Source organism: Anabrus simplex, chromosome 2 (assembly GCF_040414725.1).
Source record: "Anabrus simplex isolate iqAnaSimp1 chromosome 2, ASM4041472v1, whole genome shotgun sequence".
In the NCBI taxonomy this organism is placed as follows: domain Eukaryota; kingdom Metazoa; phylum Arthropoda; class Insecta; order Orthoptera; family Tettigoniidae; genus Anabrus; species Anabrus simplex.
In genome coordinates this window covers 704,184,311-704,201,252 of record NC_090266.1, presented here as the reverse complement: position 1 = coordinate 704,201,252, position 16,942 = coordinate 704,184,311, and the positions used below count along the sequence as shown (strand labels likewise).

Sequence of the window (16,942 nt, the reverse complement as noted above, 5' to 3'; positions counted from 1 at the left end):
GTACTATATCTCACTCTATAGAGGAAAAGCCATTGTACCCAGCAACCAGACTCTGACCTCGGTATGATGCCATGGCATATGGCTAACAATTGATTACTTCCCCGGAATAATGTTGCAATATCCTTTTTATTTACTTCACAGGAGACAGTGTAAATAAATAAATAAATAAATAAATAAATAAATAAATAAATAAATAAATAAATAAATAAATAAATAAATAAATAAATAAATAAATAAATAAATAAATAAATAAATAAATAAATAAATAAATAAATAAATAAATAAATAAATAAATTAATTAATTAATTTTACCCACAAATAAGCATCAAATATAATTTCAGTTTGTTTGGCAGCTACTATTTTAATAATGTCATTCTATAAATTGAAAGTCTAGGTTCCCGAAGAAGGAATTAGATTTATTTTTTCAGCCTTACAGCATATTCTATAAATTAGGATATGCCTATAATATACTTCAAAATGAATGTAGCATATCCAACTCTTATGTTTCAACTGTACTAGAATATTAATACTGTGAGACTATAAATTAAGACGGTGCCTTAAATTTGATATTAGACTCTTAAATCCTTCAAGGTTGGGAGTTCGATCTCCTAGTGGATCACTAATTAAACGGAGTCTATTTTTGGTAAACACTCAAAGGTCCTAGTCTTTTTTTTGCTAGGGGCTTTACGAGGCGCTGACACAGATAGTTCTTATGACGACGATGGGATAGGAAAGGCCTAGGAGTTGGAAGGAAGCGGCCGTGGCCTTAATTAAGGTACAGCCCCAGCATTTGCCTGGTGTGAAAATGGGAAACCACGGAAACCATTTTCAGGGCTGCCGACAGTGGGATTCGAACCTACTATCTCCCGGATGCAAGCTCACAGCCGCGCGCCTCTACGCGCACGGCCAACTCGCCCGGTAGGTCCTAGTCTATTTTTGTGAGGATTCAAAGATTTTGTTTCAGAAGGGAACTCATTCTCTGCAAACAACTTAAAAGCTCTGTGAGGTTTTAAAATGTTTATTCCCGTTTTCTATTTTGCAATGTTGATTGGAGCAATAAAAGGATACAAAGAAAGAAAATAAAGAAAAGATTAGGAAATACACCGAAAATTAGAATTTTCTCTTGTGGTCCTCATATGTCCAGCCCTTCGGCTCTGCCGCTTCTCCTCATCTCCTACCCTTGTGGTACTAATAAGGTCCGTTTCCTGATCCTGGTCGGCGATGACGTGAGGTGAAATATTGTGGCATGTTTTTACGGTAGGATACCCTTCCTGTCGCCAGCCTCATTTGGGGAGCTAGTGAAGATGAAATGAATGAATGTGAATTTTAAAAAACGGGTAAGGAGTGGGAAAGAATAGGTTGTGGCTTATGAATGGGAACAGTCCGGGCATTTACCTCGAAGTGAAAATGGGAAACCACAGAAAAACCTTCTGAGAACAAACCGAGCGAGTTGGCAGTGTGGTTAGAGTCGCGCAGCTGTGGGCTTGCATTCGGGATATGATGGATTCCAACCCCACTATTAGCAAACCTGAAGATGGCTTTCGGTGGCTTCCCTTTGTCACACTAGGCAAATGCTGGCTGGGGCTGTACCTTAATTAAGGTCACGGCCACTTCCTTCCCACTCCTAGCCTTTCTCTCTCCCTATCTGTGTCAGTGCGACGTAGAGCAAGTTAAAAACATTCTCAGGACAGCCGATATAGTATTGTTTGCATTTGGACCTTTATCAGTGGAATTATATCGGAGACAGAAAAAAGTAAACTCCTGTCCTCATCCCGAAGTGGTGCAGCTCTTTTCAGGGACACCTCCAATTAAAGTGAGCTGCACTTACCATTTTAACCACACACAAACCCCTATGGCATTCGTAAATCACTGGGAATACCGGGAAACGAACCCGGGCCTCCGAGCACGCCAAGTAATAGTAATAGACTTTACGCTACGGAGGCGTTATGCATACACCGAGGAACCATAGGAAATGCAATCATTCCAGAATTGCATTTTACGAAAACCAGAAATGCACTTAGGACATTATATGATTCGATTAATAGGATTCTATGCAATTGTACTGAATGACCTAAATTATTAAACTTTATTGTAACTGGAAAGGCCTTTTTATTTAAAATGTACTGTACGTCACACTTACCTATGGTGGCGATAACTGAAAGAAAACTACAAGATATATAGTATATAATAGATGAAAACTTGTGTAAAATGACAGATTTCCATGTATAGTGCTTGCTCCATCATCATACTGTGACTGCGTCGCCATAAGACCTATCTGTGTCGGTGCGACGTAAAGCAACTAGCAACAAAAAATAAAATAAAAAAAATACAGTGACTGAAAGCAGTCGGTCCATTGCTGTCGAAAGTAAACGTTGCCTAAATTGTATACAATCCAACATATGCATGCAACAGATGTCGATTGTATTCAACGTAACAAAATACGTCGGTCACATAACACGGTTTTCTGCGGCATTTCGTTGAAAAAAGTGATTTAAAACAGTCACTTTTCAAGCCTCATTTGCGTAATAAAAATCATTTGTCACAGTTTGATTTCGCAACATGAAAGAACACATGAAAGTCTACACGAAACCACATCAAACTCAAATATATCCATGGGCTGACATAATGCGGAATGCAGCTATACTCTTTATTTGAGATTAGACTGAACATAACGTTTTCCGTGAATAAGTACGGGTGATGAATACTGGTCAATAAATTCAATTGTTCGATAAAACAGGGCATTCAATAGGAGGCTGATAACATTTATGAAGGAATATACTGGACGGAAATCGTCCGTATTACAGCAATGAAGACCGATGACCTAGATGTTAGGCCCCTTTAAACAAGTTATCATTATAATCATCATTACAGCAATGATTGATCCTGCCCGATACTAATGAGAAAGTATGAGCATGTTAATGTCTTGTAAAACATTTCACTTTGATCTTTTTAATACTGACACTAAATAACACGTCCAGGTGAGTGTCACAAAGCAATTTCTGTAAGATAGTCTTTACTTGTTATTGTGTATTCATAATACGCTAACCTGCCTCGTTAAGACGTCAAGTCTCTTTTTCTGACAAAGTGGTTAGCTGGTTCGAGTCCCGATGGTGGAAGATATTTTTCACTGCCAAAATGTTGGCTAGCAGGGTAGAAGAGATGGCGGTATACAATTTCTAATAAGTAGATTACGTGCCGAAAGCCTGGATTCAATTCTAAACCTACCCGCAGTGTTCACGTGGACTAAAGGCACATTACACTGTTGATGGTGATTCATCCGTCGGATGTAGACGTTACGTCTCTCGACAGGAGTAGGCTATATGCCGACATTGGGTTTCACCCTCTCCCTACATCTTCAACATCATTAAATCATCATCATCATCATTAAATCTCAGCCATAGACGCCCAAGAGAGTTTCGGTTTACTCGGTCTGCCATCTAGTGGGGGCCTAGAGTAAAACGGAACGTCGAAATTGACGAGCAGACAGCCAGATGGCGTCAAATTGAAATGTCTGCACAAGGTAGCTGAGGCCATACGATTATTATTATTATTATCATCAACCTACATTCAGATGCTCTGGTCGCCAAAGAGCGTCAAATATAAAGACCTGCACCAGGCGAACCGAATATGTCCTCGGACACACCAGGTAGTGAAGCCATACGGTAAATAAATAAATAAATAAATAAATAAATAAATAAATAAATAAATAAATAAATAAATAAATAAATAAATAAATAAATAAATAAATAAATAAATAAATAAATAATAAATAAATAAATAAACAATAACTATCCGCCAGAGCTTCCGAAATCAATTTTTGTGGAATGTTACCCAGACCCTAGAAGATGGTCTCTACGATTCTAACCCAGATCCCTACATATTGCAAGTAAAATGTAAATTCGTGTCCTCCTACCGAGGTGGCGAAGCTCTTAGCAGGGACACTCCAAGTACAGGTGAGCTGCACGCACATTTTTAACCACATACCAGCCCTTCTACCAATCTTAAATTTCTGGTAGTGCAAGAAATCGAGCCTGGGTCTCCGAGGATGGCAGATGATAGCTCTGACCGTTACACTACAGAGATGGACATACTGTATTACAAGTACACTCACGTGTACAATATTTTTACAAGTTGTTGTACGTCGCACCGACAAAAATAGGCCTTGTGGTGACGATGGAAAGGAAAGTGCTAGGAGCCGGAAGGAATCGGCCGTGGCCTTAATTACGGTACATCCTCAGTATTTGCCTGGTGTGAAAATGGGAAAGCACGTAAAACCATCTTCAGGGCTGCCGGCAGTGGATTTCGAACCCACTATCCCCGGAATACTGGATACTGGCCGCACTTAAGCGACTGCAGCTATCGAGCTCGGTCATGTGTACAGAGACCCCACTAACACAAACCTGAAGACAACTGCGACACTATACTTTCAAACATACCTCAAGAAGCTCGAACAGAATTTAACTAAACACTTATATTAGAGCTAGCATTTGTACCCGTTCTTCACACGGGAATTCTCAGTGGATTACATGTTAACTTCAGGAATGTATGCGAAGTAACATGGCCCTGTTCACACGTTTAGTACAACATGTTGAAATGATATTTTCGTACGAAAGCGCGTAGCAGTAACGTGAAATATGATGAAGCTGAATAAAGTCAAGAGGGAATGATGACGATTTCCGAATTTATTGTACGGTACAATTCCTGGTCCGAAGTTGTGCGATATTCTCCATGGTTCTCAGGTTGCATATTGAATCTCTGACCACTGGCGTGGCGCTCCGACATTGATGATACCTCCCTTAATATCTATCCTATTATCACAAAGAGTAAAATGGCTCTCTAGTTTTTCCCGTTGCCCACTTTGCACGACATGTCCCACGGGACTTGGACTAAAAATCCAAATTTTCGTATTCATTTGCGTTATTGTCCGTTATACGATAAATACTTATATGGAATAAAGGAACACGAATAACATATTCTTAAACGTTTGTTGTAGCCTATACAGTCTTTTGATAGACCTACGATTTACGAAAATATCTGAGAATAATCTTCCTATAAATACCAACTCCAAGTGATTACCATGACATCAGGTGCACCTGATAACACTATCCTGAGTGAGTAGAATCCAAATGCATAGTTTGGTTGAAATAAGTCCAGCAGTTTTCTGCTTTTAGGAACAGACAGACAGACAGACAGACAGACAGACAGACAGACAGACAGACAGACAGACAGACAGACAGACAGACAGACAGACAGACAGACAGACAGACAGACAGACAGACAGACAGACAGACAGACAGACACCAAAGGGAAAAGTTCTACTTCATGTTACCTCGGTGTTCAGATGCATTAGGTTAAAGTCGAGAGAAATATGATGCATCCTCTGATTTTCTCCTGTTATGGATCCTTCAAATAAATGTAGGTCTGCAAGGGTGTCCGTCCCTGGCTGCAGAGTAAGAAGCCCGTAGGAAATAGTAATTTTCTCCGTCATTTGAAGAGTAGGTGAAATTAAGTACATAACAAACATTATTTAAAGTGAAGTAGCGTTTCACATATAGTCTATATATTTTACATATAATCAATAGTGTAATTGAAAGTTGAAAAATGATTTTCAATGATTTTTAAATGATATGCATATCAAGACATGCTCCTGGATGAGTAGACTCTAAATATGAAGTTTGGTAGAGATCTATTCAGTCGTTTACCCGTGATGGTAGAACAAACAAACAGACACAAAAGCTAAAACCTACTGATACGATCTTGAATTGACCAGAAACGGATAAATATATCAAAATTTGGCGAAATAAATAACACTACAGATAACGGACCCCCTCGAATTTTATTTATTAGAAGATTATATTTAAGCTGCACTACTAATCTCACATTTCATCGTTGGGAGTTGTCATGGCTTCGTGTGCGTGAACGTTGCAGTCTCCGTACATTGCCCCTTCTGTATGGAGTTCTAAATTTAGCTGTACCGAATTACCTTTCTTCAAACTTAATTACCTTTCCCCCTATCATAAGCACAATACATGATCTGGTTCCTCTATAATGGTATTTCTTAGTCACTCCCATGATTACAACCGATCGTATTCGTAGTTACTGCCGCTAGGTTGTGGAATGCCCTGCCTTTCAACATCTGAGATTTGCTTTCTCCTAGAAAATTTATGATGGATTGCCGAAATCACTTGCATGAGTGCATTGAGCTACATCGAAAGATTAGTGAAGTTTGAATACTGAATGAAGAAACATATTTTTTTTTTAATGTAAAGATGGAAATTTATTTACTCGTTTTCATTATTATAATAATGTTTTTATAATTGTTATCATCATTTCTAATGCCATGTTTTGCAATGTCCACGCAGTAGTTCATAAATATTTCCATTGTTACTACCTACATTTTTGCCATTAGTACTACTACGTTATTTAATGCCGAGCAAGTTGGCCGTGCGGTTAGCGTCGCACAGCTGTGAGTTTGCATTTGGGAGATAGTGGGCTCAAATCCCACTCTCATTCGCCCTGAACATGGTTTTCCATGGTTTCCAATTTTCACATCAGCCAAATGCTGCGGCTGTATCTTAATTAAGGCCACGGCCGCTTCCTTCCCATTCTTAGCTCTTTCCCATCCTTCCGTCGCCGGAAACCTTCGATGTGTTAGTGCGACGTTAAGCAAGTAGCAAAAATATAATTGTTTAATTTTCTTATGGTTTTTTATTTTTTAAACTTCTATTATATCATTGTAAAATATTCACTTTGTACATCCTAAACGAATTGGTTAAGTATAAAAAGGGGCCTGAGCCCTAACTTCACCACGAATTAAGATGTTATCCATTACAGGACCGGAGAAAATGTAGTTACAAATCCGTACAATTTAAGAATAACAAATAGGCCTAGAGCTTTAGCTGCCTTATTTACCTTAGGAATTTTCTTCACTTATTCTTTTAATTAGTGTTCACGAAAATTGATTTACGGCACCAAAAATGCGTAAAATACTTTAAAATGCAATTTTTCGCAAATACAACTATTCTTAACTGCACCAATATCCAGAAGTAATTTCATTACATCATGCTATGACAGGGCTGTCCAAGGTTTCCATGTACTGCGGCGCACCTGTCTCCTTGATACGGAGGCGCGGATGATATTTGACGTGTACAACAACAACAAAAACAACAACAACAACGAAAACAACAACAACAACAACAACGAAAACAACAACAACAACAACAATAATAATAATAATAATAATAATAATACCGTAATGCATGTAGGCAAATATTGACAGAATATTTTTTAACATATCATTCTTACGAGAAGAAGAAATGAATGATTATGAATGGAAAAAACGGGTAAGGAGGTGGAAGGAGTAGGCTATGGCTTATGAATAGGAACATTCCGGGCATTTACCTCGAAGTGAAAATGAGAAACCACAGAATCTCAGAACACACCGAGCGAGTTGGCCGTGTGGTTAGGGTCGCGCAGCTGTGAGCTTGCATTCTGGAGATAGTGGGCTCGAACCCCATTGTCGGCAGCCCTGAAGATGGTTTTTTGTGGTTTCCCATTTTCACACCGGGCAAATGCTGCGGCTGTATCATAATTAAGGCGATGGTCGCATCCTTCCCACTCCTAGCCCTTTCCTATTCCATCTTCGCCATAAGACCTAACGTTTGTGAAAATTGCAACACCGAGAATAACCCAAATGAATCCAAGTTCTGTGGATGTGTAGAACAGTGTAGCAGCAATAAGTGATTCGGATTCCAGAGAGGTGGGATACACCTAGGCACAGCGGGGCACTGTCTTTTGTGTCCGACAAGGTCAGTGTTAAGCCAAGTGTATTTAAAGTCAAGAATTCCATGTTCGGTCCGTATTGAATAGAGATTACAAAACAATAATTTAAATTGTACAATATCCACCTTTTCAATACAAGATATGTTGTTGATTAAAATTACAACATCATTTATTAAATGGTACAACTTTTCAATATTGTTTCAATTACACATTCAATCCTGAATATTTAGCATAAATATGCTTTATATTTGAACTTGTTATAGATAGTTTTAATTATGAGGGTTAATTGTGTGTGTTTTTACTTTAATGCGTATCTTTGTATAATGATCCTATTTGACTGATGATGTCGTCCATGGATGTTGAAACCGGTACCATTTAATAAGTGATGTTGTAATTTTAATCAACAACATATCTTGTATTGAAAAGGTGGATCTTGTACCATTTAACTTATTGTTTTGTAAAGCCAAGTGTAGTCAGAGAAAAGCTGTCAAATAAGGTGGAAACGTGAAATTAAATGCCAGCGTGCCTCTTCGACGTCAAAGGACGCTACATCAACATGTGAGTCAGCTCGGACGGGGCAGAATGTCCGGTTTCTGGAGAGCGGGTTTGTCATGCCATGAAATTTCGGCTCGTACAGGGCATACTGCTGCGGCAGTGATCCGTGTATGGAAGCAGTTGATCGTATGCAGCGACAAGTGGGTACTGAACCATGCAATATGACCACAGTACGGAATGGCTGCCATCTTGTCCGCATGGCCCTAACGGACCGTACAGCTTCATCAACAGTGTTGACTCGACGCTCGAGCACTGCGGCAGGTGTGAACCTGTCTGCGTCTGCTGCGAATTGGACTGGTTGCACACATGCCATTGCTTCAGCTTCCACCGTCCAGAAACCACAAAAGCATCATACTCCAATAAGCACGTGAACGCCGTCACTGGAGTGTCGAGTGACAAAATGTAGTGCTTTCCGACGAGTCTCACTTCAACCTGTCCTACAGTGATATCCGTATACGTGTTCTACGCTACCGTGGTGAGCGCGATCTGGCAGCCTGCATTGTTGAGCAGCATAGTGGACAAGGACCGAGAGTGATTGTTTAGGGAACCACTGGGTACAACAATCGATTTCCTCTCCTACATATTGAGAGTAATCTGAACAGCAACCGGTGCATGAGGGAGATTTTAGAGCCCGAGATACTCCCCCTTGTTCAGGCAACTCCGCATGCCAAATCTCAGCAGGCCAATACCCTGCCACATATAGCGTGGAATGTGCAAGCCTTATTCGAAGAATGACGGATACCATTGCTTCCCTGGCCTGCACGTTCGCCTGACATGTCGCTCATCGGACGTATCTGGGATATGGTTGGTCGGCAACATGTTCGTTACGGTCCGCCCAGTAACCAATGCCAAAGATTTGTAGACTCGAATTCAAACTGCATGGAGGGAGATTCTGCAGGAATATATCCAGAACCACTTTGATTCCATGCCACGACGTTTAGAGGCGATGGTTGTAGCTCGTTAAGGCTACACGAAATACTGAATAGATAATCTCAATGGTCCCGTAATGATCTGTAAACTTAATCATTTGTGTATTGTCATGTATCTGATCTGTGGTATAAAGTTCGTTTCACTCACATGCTTCCTTCCTGGCGTTGAAATGTTCATAAAAGTTAGTTTAGCATGTTAAGTGAATAAATTAAATAAAATAATAAAGGAATACATAGTTTAAACGAGTCTTAACTATGCGCCGGTAATAAGAGTGCAATGAAACGTGCAGACAGTTTTCCTTCTGTTCTGAAAACTGTTAGTCACGACTCTTCAATTCTGAAGTATAGATAGGAAAGCGAGGAGGAAAGGAAACTACCGTCTCCTCTCTCAGTTTCCACATAGCGAGGAACGGCTACAAGTCAATAAATATACAGTGCATTTCATATGCATATTTGATCAATGGATTATCACAGCCTTTTTCAGTTTGAACCACGTAGAATCCTTCACTTCCAACTACCAGAAGAAAAGAAGAATCAGAGTTGCAAATTGCTCCATCTCAAAACAGGATCTGACAGCAACAACACAAAAAATATACAGAAAGTGATATGAACGCTATACAGCGGCTTAAAAATTATCATAGCAGCCCATGACCTATCGCTCTGAAAATCTGCTGAGTCTTCGTGATCTATCTCCGATCATTTTTTCAAAAATTCTATAAGTAAAATTCTTAGCAGTTACATATGACTTGAATGGAACCTCTGTGCCAATTTCACTCTCATCGGTTTGGTAGTTTCTGAAATATCAAGACGAGTGTGTAAATTATATTTACCATTTTGTTCAGTTTGTGTTTTGCAGGTTTCATATTTAAAATACACCAGACTGTGGTAGTGGTGGCGATTATTGTCTTAAGGGGAAATACTGCGAGATAATTATCATTTCATAGAATTTATCAGAAAAGGAAAACGAAAAATGATACCACCATTTGAAGAATGAAGCTATGGGTAAACGAAAGGGATGAGTTATGAAGGATGTTAAAATGAAAGACTGCCAGGTCTATTAAAACTAACGCCATCGGTGCTGGAAGAGAACAATAGTTGTTCAAGGAAGGTCAATAGGGAAGATGAAAGGAAGGAGCTTACCACAAGTAAGCAGAAGCAATACCACAGTGAGATGCCCTGTTGTTACCATCTCACGCTTTCATGTTGAGACATCCTGAGGAGAAAATCACCCTATCCCCAAACTCTAATCAAAAGAGTACTAATATGACCGAAATAAAACCAAAATATGCATCTATATCACTTTAAGTGTATTTATATATTGTATGAACTGTATTTAAATTTGGTCAAAGATGCTCAGCCCATGCCTAATTGCGATCTATGGTTAAAATTGAAATCAGAAGCTTCTCTCCTCAAAGTGAGCGTTGTTACTATCGATGTGTGGCAGAGGAAACGTGGGAAATAACTTGATGAGTACCTTGTTCCTAGGATTGGAGGACGCTCCTTGGAAATCACAGGCTATTAGAGAAGCCCGAAGTCTCGATATCATTCACTGCAAACGTACAGAGGGAGATACAGCATACTGTCAGTTAACAACGGCATTCTGTTCCTTGCTTTCAGGAAGTAATGAAATGAATAACTTGGAGGCGAAGGGGAACTATTGCATCAAGCGTATATTTTGTCACGTCTTTAACTGTGCATTTTTACGTATAGCTGCTCAAAACGTAGACCTCCGAGAACTCAAATGAAATTATTAAAATCTTCTTTTATTTGAATGTTCATGCCTATGTAAAATTAATCGTTTATTATTTGTACTTAAACAGTACTTGTATTTATTTAAGGTCCCTTTAACTACTGATGGTTTTCAGGGATATTGGTTGTGACACCACAGGCCCTTTCCACTCTAGAGTTGGACTCAAGCAGTTTCCTTCAACTTCAGTCAGTGGAAAGACTACAAGAGTACTATTTTCCTAAGACTAATTTCTGAATTGAAAAGAATAAGAGAATATTTCTATTTTCCAAATAATTTGAAAACATATTGATACCTCTACGTCAACCACTTGAATTCTCTATAGATCGTCCGGTTCGAATTTAAATTGTAATAATGTACTACCTCACTTTAGTGTCCCAATGGCATATAGCCGAAGCATCACTAAAGAGGAATTCGGGAACGTCCAAAATGCTATGATCCAATCTTATTTCCCTCCCTTCCAAATATGGACCGAATATAATAAACACATTATAATTTGACCAATTTAAGGAACGGAAGAGTAAGTCTGCAATAGTAGGTAGGTCTATCGTACAACTGTTTTCATAGATGGTGATGATAGTTCATTGAAGGCCCGACTGCTGTCTTCATGGAAATTGGCATATATTAGTGAAAGCTTATGTTTCTCTCCTCTTTTGTATGGTACTTTACTGGTTTCGAATCTGTTCTAGTACTTTTCAGTAACAAAGGGAAGATATTAAAATGATAACTTTTCTAATAACCTCCAAGTTTTTTGTCCTACAGCTCAATGTTTCCAATTTTGCCCGCTTGTCTTAAAGATGGTGAATATACAAATTGACACTATAGAAAAATCATTCAAGGATAATTTCAATTTCACGGATGATAATGCCCTGTACCTAGACAGAGGATTCAAAAGAATTGAAAGGATTCACAGTTAGTGAGCCAACGAATGTTCGAGAGGCGAACATACTCTAAGGAGAAGAGGTCCGTTCCAGAAATGATGAGTAACGTATTACGGACCTTTGGAGTAGTTACTGCAAAGAAAAAAAAATGGTTTCATCCTGAAAATATGTTTGACTTACTATAGAACACGGAGTGCAAGTAACTTACATTTTCACATAAAACATCAAAAAGACATTCTATCATTTGTTATCCTCACCGAAATGACCTGTTAACAAGATGCCGAATCGGCTGTGTTAATGATAGTTAGGGGCCTAACACCAAAGTCATCAACTCTCCTTACACGGATGTTCCTAATAGACATATTGCTCAACATAATTCTACAAATACTTTCCTGAGAACTAGTTAACACCTTTATTGTGATTATTAACGAGACACGAAGGAAATTCTGATTGTCTCGGTTCTGAATCAGGGTGAACACGTCCTTGATTCAACCCATAAGTCTCGTCTCTTGAAAATGACTCGGTGCTACTAAATTTCATAAGACCTGTGGTACCTTTCCTAGTTGGGCTCATGAGTAATTACACACAGTTAATAATTGTAGCCAATACAATGTCACAGCAATTACTTCGACAGAGATTTCATTATCCTCACTCATTTTAAAGGGAGATGTTTGAGGTAGAGGCCAGTAGATAGTTCACATTTTGTGGATCCAGAATAAATAATTTAACGAAATTAACTATATCTAAGAGTTGGCCATGTCCAGACATGTTCTCCAAATTAAAACTTTGAGATAAGGGTTTTTTATCTGTAAAATCTCGAAATTCAACCATTGTTATTATTCTTGAATAAATGGAGTGGATCATGGATTCAACAAGCCGTAATTAGGCCTGCTTGAGGAAGAACTTTTTAGTAATCATAATATGAATTAAGTAATTATATTTCAAACATTTAATAAATATATTATAAATAGTGAAAAATAATCATAAACGGACATTCTAATTTAGTGTTAGAATAGCAATCCCGGTCAGCTTGATTTTGATACCCAACTCTGCCTCTAATTTAGGTGTGGTCTGAGGGACTGGGACGGGATGCAACGGGAAACAACAACAATTGTAGTAGGAATGCTAAAAGACGGGCTCCTTATCAGAGTGTACAGCGTAACGGCCTTCGGTTTAGAAAGTTCTGAGTTCGACTCCCGACCAAACCGAGTATTTAAAACTGTGTATGGCTAATTCGTTTGGCTCGGAGACTGGGTGTTTATATTCGTCTAATTACACCTACCTTCATCTACATACAACACACCACGCTACTAAGTACCACATAACACGTAATAATGAGTACATCCTCAACATAGTATTGGCCCTATAACCTGGCCAACTGCTTATCGCGTCCCGACCCCAATAACGTGGAGAAAAGTCACGAAGAATAATAAGAAGAAGAAGAAGAATAAGAAGAAGAAAGTGAAATGTATCAATTCAGTGCAAGAAAGAGGACTGTCGGTGTACGAAACCGGACTCTTACTCGGAGGACCCTTGTTCGATTTCCGGCCAAATCAGAGCTATTTTACCTAGATCTAAGGGCTGGTTCGAGGTCCACTGAGCCTACATAAAAACGATTGAGGTGGTACCTGACAGTCATACAGCGTTCCATGACTATAAAATCAAGAATAATGGCCCAAAGAAATCGTCACGTTGACCACACGTCACCTCATAATCTGCAGGCCTTCAAGATTAGTAGCGGTCGTTTGGTAGGTTAGGGCCCATCAGAATGTAGCTCCTGAACAAAAAGTGAACAATGAAGTTTGACAGAACATCACAAATCTTTGTCACTATTCGTCCAATCAACGAGTAGTGGCCAACAGCGTACCTGAAATCACACAGCGAAAATAATAGAAGGGAATTACTTCTCACAATCAGTCACATGACTATAAAACAAGGAAGGGAGCAAGTTAGCGTGTAGTTATAAGTGACGACTGATATCGTGATCGTAGCCGCCGGACCTCCAGTTTTACGAGGAATGCGAACCTCATGTACATGACTTTTCACTCCAAAAAATCTATGTGCATTGCTCGCGATTCGAACTGCAAACTATTTGGTGAGAAACCAATGAAAATGCCTATAGGCTACTACAGCCTCCTCCCACACAAGACCATTTCTTTCGCATGGTAAAATGGAAATTATAGTTGGAATTAAACTTATCTGGCCTCAGTGCTCCAATTTTGTAAGCTCCTCGTTTAAGATTGACCGTATCTTAACGCTTTTAATTTTTTTTTTTGCTATTTGGCTTACGTCGCATCGACAGAGGTAGGTCTTATGGCGACGATGGGATAGGAAAGGCCTAGGAATTGGAAGGAAGCGGCCGTGGCCTTAATTAAGGTACAGCCCCAGCATTTGCCTGGTTTGAAAATGGGAAACCACGGAAAACCATCTTCAGGGCTGCCGACGGTGGGGTTCGAACCCACTATCTCCCGCATGCGAGCTCAGAGCTCCTCGCTCCTAACCACACGGCCAACTCGCCCGGTATGATTGGATGCAAGCGAATGGTAAGCTGAATGCTCAGCACAGTGGAAGGCCCATGCGTTCGATTCGTGACCGGGCCAGGGATGTTATTCACCTCAGACTAATTCCTCTAGCTCGGGGAGGGATCATTTGTGTTCGTCTTAATACATACATCTCCATTTAAATACGACACATCACACTACTAACCACTACAGAAACACGGAATAGTGAATACTGTATTGGATTGACGTCACGAAGTGCAACCGGCCGTATTCTTCATCCTCATGTATTATAAATGCGAAGTAATTAGGAAAAGGCCAGGAGTAATAATGACAATAATAATAATAATAATAATAATAATAATAATAATAATAATAATAATAAGGAGAAGAAGAAGAAGAAGCCGTGAAGTCTCCGCGTTACCTGAGGTTGTCAGTTTGAAATTTTAAAACTTGTGATTTGGAGCCTTTCAGTTTTCCCCTCACGATAATCTGCGTACTGGAAGATGCTGTTACTGCAGCGTCAGTCTAATGAGGGTAATATTTTTTTATAAGTTGCTTTACCTCGCACTGATACAGATAGGTCTTATGGCGACGGCGGGAGACGAAAGGGCTAGGAATGGGAAGGAAGCGGCCGTAGCCTTAATTAAGGTACAGCCCCAGGATTTGTCTGGTGTCAAGTGGGAAACCACGGAAAACCATTTTCAGGGCTGGCGACAGTGGGGTTCGAATATAAGGGTAACAGCATGAGTTGTAGTAAAAGATAATATCATTCTCCCACATGTAATGTATGTTGAGTCTTCAGGCGGAAAGTCGCGCCAACTGCTATCATAGAATAATAATAATAATAATAATAATAATAATAATAATAATAATAATAATAATAATAATAATGTTATTTGTTTTACGTCCATTAACTACTTTCACGGTTTTCGGAGAAGCCGAGGTGCCGGAATTTAGTCCCGCAGGAGTTCATTTACGTGCCAGTAAATCTACCGACACAAGTCTGACGTATTTGAGCACCTTCAAATACCTTCGGACTGAGTCAGGATCGAACCTGCCAAATTGGGGTCAGAAGGCCAGCGCCTCAACCGTCTGCTATCATAGAAAGCCTGGGCGTCACTGAAGAAATAAGTGAAGTAGTCTCACGTTTTTATCGTCACTGAGCCAGAAAGTGCTATTCCACATCAGTCTGCCAGGTTCACTAAAATATATACAGTACACCAGCTGAACTTCACGCCATTTATCATAGAGAAAAGCGTTCCTAGCAAAGCTTATACCTCAGTCACTTTCATGTACTGAAAGTCTCAAATCAGACTAATATAGGCTATGGCTGTGAAAGCAATAAACTGGTTCTAGTTCATATCAGAAAACACAGTCCGCTCACTCTAGGCAATGAATGCTGGCATGGTTAAGTATATTGTGGATATTAACTGAATTATTTGTCACTTCTTCTTCTAGGTCACCGCTGACGTTAACAGTCGTAAGTGCGAAGGAAAGGCAGACTATATTCTGTTTGGAACGAGAGAAGCTGGTTGTTGAAGTTCAGTTAACATTCCCGCCAAAGATATAAACTCAATAAGTGGGAGAGGAATTATTCTCCGCAACATTAAAACAAACAGAACATGAAAGCTAGTGAAGCACACCAGACCAAGAAAAACTGAGTAACTGACATCTAACAAAGCAGTGTTTAAAGAAGTGCTGTGCTACATAGACATGCGTCCACGACTCATAACAGGAAGATATGATTGATAACGAGCAGTAATTCCAGATGGAATTTTACGGTACAGTGAGTCGATTGTTCTGTCAGTGCTAAATTATCCACACACCAGCTGCTGAATACTAGTCATAAATTCATTCACTAATGCAGAAATTTCAACCAGAAAAGGGAGAAATTACTTCCGTAACTATTTATAAGGGAAAACGTCAAAGGGTAAGAATTTCAGACAACGAAAATATTTTTTCAAAGGACACACACACAGTAAGATGATGGCGGAAGAGTTTACCTGAGTTTTGCTGAGTACATCCTGGCGCTAAGAGCTCGGGAGACACTGAAAACGGATACTGTTGAAATTGCAGAGCATCCAGTTGTTCCAGGAGGTCCCGCTGGGCCATCACTAACACAGCACAGTTCCCGCCTGCATGCTGATGCTGGACACTCGCGCGCGCCACTCCGCCAATCTGAGCCAAAGCCAGCGGCATCAGCGGCATCTCGGGTCCACTCGCCACTGCTCGGCGCCGCTAAATATCCCGCGCCTGCGTTACGGACAGTGTCACTTCACACCTGTGGCCTGCTACCAACAGGGGACAGGGGACAGGAGACCGGCAGCTTGGTTTGTGGTTACACTTTCTTTTGAACTTCCGAGACTATAAGGACGGGCGTCTCAGGGATGCATTGGAGGGGAAATATTGATGTTATTAATGAGTAAATCCTGGACTTTTAGCTCATTAAAAATCAACACTTGGACAACAAATACAGGCTAGATTTTTTTTTGCTAGGGGCTTTACGTCGCACCGACACAGATAGGTCTTATGGCGACGATGGGATAG

General features: G+C 39.8%; 1 protein-coding gene across 1 annotated transcript in view; it reads right to left on the bottom strand.

Annotated features, from left to right (window-relative positions):
- Window positions 1–16,603, bottom strand: part of LOC136863663 (rho guanine nucleotide exchange factor 11) — a 673,199-nt gene extending 656,596 nt beyond the window's left edge. The window contains exon 1 of the mRNA XM_068226029.1: window positions 16,399–16,603. Within this exon, the coding sequence (XP_068082130.1) occupies window positions 16,399–16,603 (205 nt within the window). The remainder of the gene's footprint in view (window positions 1–16,398) is intronic.
- Between the last annotated feature and the right edge of the window lie 339 nt (window positions 16,604–16,942).